The sequence below is a fragment of the Chrysemys picta genome, chromosome 7, assembly GCF_011386835.1.
Source record: "Chrysemys picta bellii isolate R12L10 chromosome 7, ASM1138683v2, whole genome shotgun sequence".
In the NCBI taxonomy this organism is placed as follows: Eukaryota; Metazoa; Chordata; order Testudines; family Emydidae; genus Chrysemys; species Chrysemys picta.
In genome coordinates, this window is record NC_088797.1 from 125,919,716 (window position 1) to 125,925,715 (window position 6,000).

Sequence of the window (6,000 nt, forward strand, 5' to 3'; positions counted from 1 at the left end):
GCTCCCCTCCCCCACAGCAGCAGGTGGGATTATCACTCCCATTTCACAATAGGTAAACTGAGGCATGGAGGAGTTGGGGAGTGGCTCACCCAGTGATAGAACCCAGGTGTCCTGGCTCCCCGTCTCCAGCTCCTACCCTGCTTGGATTTGAACGCAAAGGGCCACATTCTTCCCTGGCGTAACTGCCTGGGCCCAAGCGCGTAGAGCCTGACTCCAGGCCACGCAGCAGCCAATGGCGTTACCCCGGAGATGAATTTAGTGCTAAGAGTTTTGCTCCTGCTCAGACCAATGGAGCACGTGCAAGGAACGAAGACAGTGGATCCCAGCTTTTTCCATACTGGTACCTCCCCACACCCCTGACCTCCCTTGCATCCAGCCAGGATGGGGGGAGACTCGGGGGACCAGGTCAAATAAAAAGGGGGGCCTGGGTCGACCAGATGGGGAGACACAAGAGCCAACTTCAGGGGCGCTCTCCTGCTTTTGTCAGGGCCAAAGTTGTCCCTTGGGGCACTGCCCTGCCCGAGCCATGGCTTGAGAAGGGGGCTGGGAATCGGTATCTGGGTGATGAAGGGTGACCCCAAAAGAACCCCCCCCGGCAATGGAAGCAGAGAGAGGCCCCGGCTGCTGTACCTTCGATGGGCGAGTTGATGAGAATGACCCGTCCCATGGGCGACGAGGTGCGGATGCCCCGCGGGTGCCCGTTCACCAGCCGGTTCTGCTTCCTCAGCAGGTAGCGGGTGGCCGCGCTGGCGTCACTGCCCGAGCTGCGGGAGTGGGTGGGGCAGGCCGCGTCCCTCAGCACAGAGTCGGAACCGTGTGCCATGGCGGGGCGGGGCGGCCGCTAGTCATGGAGGGACCCCGGCGTTCGGGGGACGTCTTCAGCGGGGGAGCAGGGAAGGACCCTGCCCCCTGCCCTGGGAAAGCCTGATTCCGTCGGGCGGGCGGGGCGGATTGTTACATTTTGGCTGCTCGGGTTTCGTCCCGCCAATGGAAGTGGGCGCCTGACGTAGCCCAGTGACATGTTCCTCCGGGTGGGCGTGAAAGGGGGCCGGGGCCGCGTTTCCCGTCAGGTCTCAGCTCCGTCCGGGGGCCTCACGCGACGGCGCCGTTCCTGTGCCTGCAGCGTCAAATCCAAACGGACCCGCATCAGCCCCACAGCTCTCCCCACCGCCAGGGTCCAGGGCCCCACCAGTGAACAACAATGGTCATTAGGAACAGCCCGCCAGCGCTGACACCCCCACGCGCAGGAAAAGCTCCCAGGCCAAATCCAGAGAGGAGCTCTCCGATCCAGTCATTTCCACTGGCTTCCAGCGGAGTCACTCCGGATTTCCACCCGCGCAGGAGGGGATCGGAATCAGTGCTGGCACCTCATGGGTCAATCAGATCCCCAGGGGGCAGTCAGACCCAGGGGCAAGTGGGAGGAACAGCTCTGCCAAGCTCGCTCTGCTCTGCAGCCAGAGAGCCACAGACTTTTAGGCCATATGGGCCCAGGTCGATCGACGGCCTGGCCGGATCTACGTAACACAAGACACCAACATTCACCCACTCATTCCTGTATCAAGCCACTATCTTGGGGACGAGCTAGAGCCCATGTGTTAGGGTCTTTGCCACCTGGAACAACACTGGCAGTCCAGTAAGCAAAGGACAGAGGGATAGCTCAGTGGTTTGAGCATTAGCCTCCTAAACCCAGGGTTGTGAGTTCAATCCTTGAGGGGGCCACTTAGGGAACTGGGGCAAAATCAGTACTTGGTCCTGCTAGTGAAGGCAGGGGGCTGGACTTGATGACCTTTCAGGGTCCCTTCCAGCTCTATGAGATAAATAGGGCAGTTAGACCAGAAGGGGCTATAGGCCAGATTTGGTCCTTAATCACACTGGTGCACATTGGAAACATCTCTGGGGGAGTTACTCCAGATTTACACACCCCCAGCAGAGATCAGAATCTGGCCCTAGCCCCAGGCACTACACCGGAGTTAATCCGGATTTACACTTGACGGTGTGAGATCAGCTTCCAGCCCCAACCTGGCTGATTTAAAGGGAATCCCGCCGGGGGTGAGGGAGATCACAGTCCAGCAACAACCCCCTTGGTTTTGCCGGAGCTCCTCTAGGTTCGCCCCTGCGCCGGGGAGATCGGGCTCCGGCTCCGGCTGTCTCCTGGTTTACAGACAACCCGGCACACTTCCCTGCCCGGGGCTCCTGAATCCAGGCCAGGCTCCCAGGCCTGATGAATAAGTGATGCGGCCCCTGCGCTGGCCGGCCGGCCCGGGAGGCACCGGCCGCGGGGGAAGGGACGGAGCCGGCCGGGGAAACACGCGTGGGCCGGGGCAGGATGTCCCCCTCCCTCCCCCCGCACCCTCCACGTGCGCAACTTTCCTCCACCCAGCGCCCCGCTGCGCCCCCCGTGGATCGGAGTGTGGGGAGGGGGGCTCTGCACCTTGGACAGACCCAGCCCCCCCCCCCCCCGATCCCGGGGGCGGGGCTTGGACCCCAACCTCCCCCCCCAGGTGTCTGCAGGTGACCCCCGGCTGGGTCCCTCCCCGATCCCCTTGCGCCAGAGGGGGCAGCAGCAGCGGGGGCCCAGGTAAAGGGCCGAAGGGGTTAATGGGGGGGGGGGAAGAGTCTGACCCCCCCACCCTGCCCACCCCCTCACCTGTCTCCATGTTGCTCTGCAGCCTGCCAGCCCCCTCACCTGGCAGAGCCACCGGCCTGAGGCTGCTCCGCCCCCCTCCCCCTCAGCCCCACCGATAGGCCGGCCCAGCCGGGACCCAGGGCCCCCATAGGCCAGCCTGGCAGTCAGTCAGTGCCAACTCTTGCCTGGTGTCTGTGCACAGAGGCCGGACAGGTGAGCTGGGATCCCTGCTCCGGGCCTGGTGGTGCCCCTCCCTGGTGGGCAGCGGAGCGAGGGCGGCTCTGCCCAGGGGCCCGCGGCCCGGGATGGCTCTGACGCCCACCTGGCGGGGACAGTCACACTCCATCGGTCACCTGGGGCTGGGGACCGAAGGCAGCAGGTGACGGCCTGTTGCTGGGGTGCCCCCTGTGGCACAGAGCTGCCCCCCATCCCCCAAACCCTCCCAGCCTCCCTTTGGGAAGCCCCGTCCGGCTCCTCCTTCCGCTGTCCCCAGGACGGTAGAATTTGGCTGTATTTTGTGGCAGGGCATCTGGCACTTCGGCGAGCTCGGCCGTATAAATCCAATCCAGCTGTTCTTAGTAAGAAGGCCGAGCGCTCCTACGAGATCGCAACCCGCTTTCCAAAGGGCACGCGGGGGGTGAGCCCCGTTGGACAAGTGGGGAAACTGAGGCAGCACGGCACGGCACTGAAACACGTGTGGCACTTTAAGCCCATCCGGGCTTGGATGTTCAAAGGGACACATGCCAAAGTGCCTTGCTGAACTGGGCGGGTGACTTGCCCAAAATTACACAGCACCTCAGTGGCAGAGTTGGGGACACAACCCACGGGTCCTGCTTCCCAGTCCCCCCTCTTCCACCCACTGGACACCACTCCCCTTCCAGAGCCGGGAAAAAGAACCCAGGAGTCCTGACTCCCACCTTGCCCTGGCTCTCATCCACCAGCCCCCACTCCAGAGCCAGGAAGAGAACCCACCAGTCCTGGTTCCCACTCCTATTGTTCCTAATTATTATGAGTGGGCTGAACCCTGAGGTCCTCGTGGAAGGAGCACAGAACTGGACCAAGGACTCTGTCCCAGCGATTCCCTCCTCCCCGCTCACCCTAGGCCGTGCTCTGGTGAAGTCAAGAGGAGACTGTTTGAACTCAGTGGCTTGGTTCTACCCCCTCTCTCAAAGAAACAGCGTAGAGGCGGGAGCTGGGGCTGGGTCCCTCCCATGCAGAGAACTGGGCATATTCCATCCCCTCCTCCCAAGGTGCCAAGGGCACCCCCGGGTGTCCTGGGCCCCCTCACCTCCCAGCCCGAGGCCTTGACACTCCTCTCACCCGGGGAAGCGGTGTCTGCCCATCGGTTGGTGCGGTTCCCTCACTGCTGGGATGGCCGTGACTGTCACCAGGAGGCGAATTTGATACCAGGCCGGTTTCAGGTGATACGCACCTGCCAGGTATTGGATACCCTGGGGAGAGGAGCTGCCGGGTGGGGGATGACGGGTGAAAGATCTGCGCCGTTTGGAACAGCCAGGATCTTGGTAAAGCCATCGGCAACCTGCCCCCCCGCCCCACTCCCATGGAAAGGCATCTGGCTCCTCATGTAGCCCCACTGATTTAGGAGTAGCAGAGCACCCCCTACCCAGGCCGGCAGAATCGGCTCCTTTTGCACCAAACTCTGCCAAGGAGCAAAGGAGTCAGGTGGAAACTTAATTCACATACTAGCAAAGCAAATGCCCTTCAAGATGCGGGGCTGAGCCGGAGTCATGGCTGTCTGTCTGTTGTTATAGCCTCAAGGACATTGTCACAAGGCTTGCCCGTCTCAGGTCAGGGAGTTTGGGACTCTGTCTCTGACTGGTGCTTTGGAGAAAAGCATAAAACCAACGCACCTGTCTAAGTAATATCCCACGGGGCAATTTCTTCCTGACCACAGCTGGTGTGTACCATGAAGCATGAAGACTGAGAACCCACTTTACTAATCAGTTTCTCATAGTTTTTTCCTCCCCCTTATTTATAATGATCCAATGAAAACTTGAACCTAAAATTTTACTTTCTATCAAAAATGTGTCCTATGGATATAGTCCCATTCACCACAGTGACTGAGCACCTCACAGTTGGGAGTTGGGATTTTATCTTCCCAACTCCCCTGGGAGATAGGGAAGTAGCATTACCCCCTTTGCACAGATGGGGAAACTGAGGCACCAAGAAGTTATGCAACCTGCCTAAAGTAACACATCAGGTCAGAAGCAGGAATTATATCCAGATCTCCAGGCCTGTGCTTTAACCGTCAGATTATCTTTCCTTCCATCAAATACAAATAAATAATATCATATCATCATTTCTCTAGAGCAGTGGCTCTCACCTTTTCCAGTCTACTGTCCCCCTTTCTGGATTCTGATTTGTCTTGCTTACCCCCAAGTTTCACCTCACTTAAAAACTACTTGCTTACAAAATCAGACATAAAAATACACAAGTGCAACAGCACACGATTACTGACAAATTGCTGACGTTTCCATTTCTATCATATAATTATAAAATAAATGAATTGGAATATAAATATTGTACTTACATTTCAGTGTCTAGTATATAGAGCAGGATGAACAAGTCATTGTCTGGATGACATTTTGGTTTGTACTGACTTTGCTGGTGCTTTTTCTGTAGCCTGTTATAAAACTAGGCAACTCTCCTGATGAGTTGATGTCCCCTCTTGAAGACTTCTGTGTACCCCTGGTTGAGAGCCACTGCTCGAGAACGAACGCAAGTGACAACCATAAAATCCGTCATGATCACAGACTTCTTACAATACAGTCGAGACGGCGCAGCAATTTCATTCCAAGAGCGCAGGAATCCCTGGGTTAGTCCCTTGGCATTGTACAGGGAGAAAGTGTTGGATGGAACCAGTCTGATCTGAAAACCCGTGTTGCTGTCTCTGAACCGAGCAGCCTTGCGTCTCGTAATTCTGCTTTCCATGTCAATGGAAGTAAAGGGGGCAGGGCAGGACTCAGGGGCCAACCTTGGCACTATTTGTCCCTTTGCTCCTTCCAACTGTTTGCAAAGTTCCCAGAATTACAAGGACAAGTTTTTCTCAGAATGTCAGGGCGTTGCCTTTCCCCCCTTCTTAACAACTAGATAACGGTCAGCAACCCTACAATAACATAGCCGTCTTGCCAGCGTGGCCCTCACAAGCAGCGCGGTGCCAGGGAAGCAAACTCGCATGTGCAGCTGAGATATTTGTGAGCGACCCTACAATAACAAAGCAGCCTCCTTAGCCTAACACTTGTGAGCCCTACAATCGGGGTGAAAGTAACTTAAAGGACTTACTGGTACGCAGGGTTGGGGTCCTGAGCGGGGGGGCGGGGCCTCAACTCAAAGGGGGCGGTGCCTCAACCAGA

The 6,000-nt window shown here is 57.9% G+C and overlaps 1 protein-coding gene across 2 annotated transcripts in view; it reads right to left on the minus strand.

Moving 5' to 3' along the window:
• Positions 1-5,664, minus strand: part of PDZD7 (PDZ domain containing 7) — a 31,178-nt gene extending 25,514 nt beyond the window's left edge. Inside the window, exons 1-2 of one of the 2 annotated variants that reach the window (XM_042845201.2) lie at positions 5,178-5,664; positions 631-1,117 (exon numbers count right to left, since the gene is read on the minus strand). In XM_042845201.2, coding sequence (XP_042701135.2) covers positions 631-823 — 193 coding nt within the window. In that variant the 5' untranslated portion in view covers positions 824-1,117; positions 5,178-5,664. Of the gene's footprint in view, positions 1-630; positions 1,118-2,647; positions 3,298-5,177 lie in introns of those variants that run through there. The other variant, XM_024100454.3, reaches the window with a different exon arrangement.
• Positions 5,665-6,000: the final 336 nt, after the last annotated feature.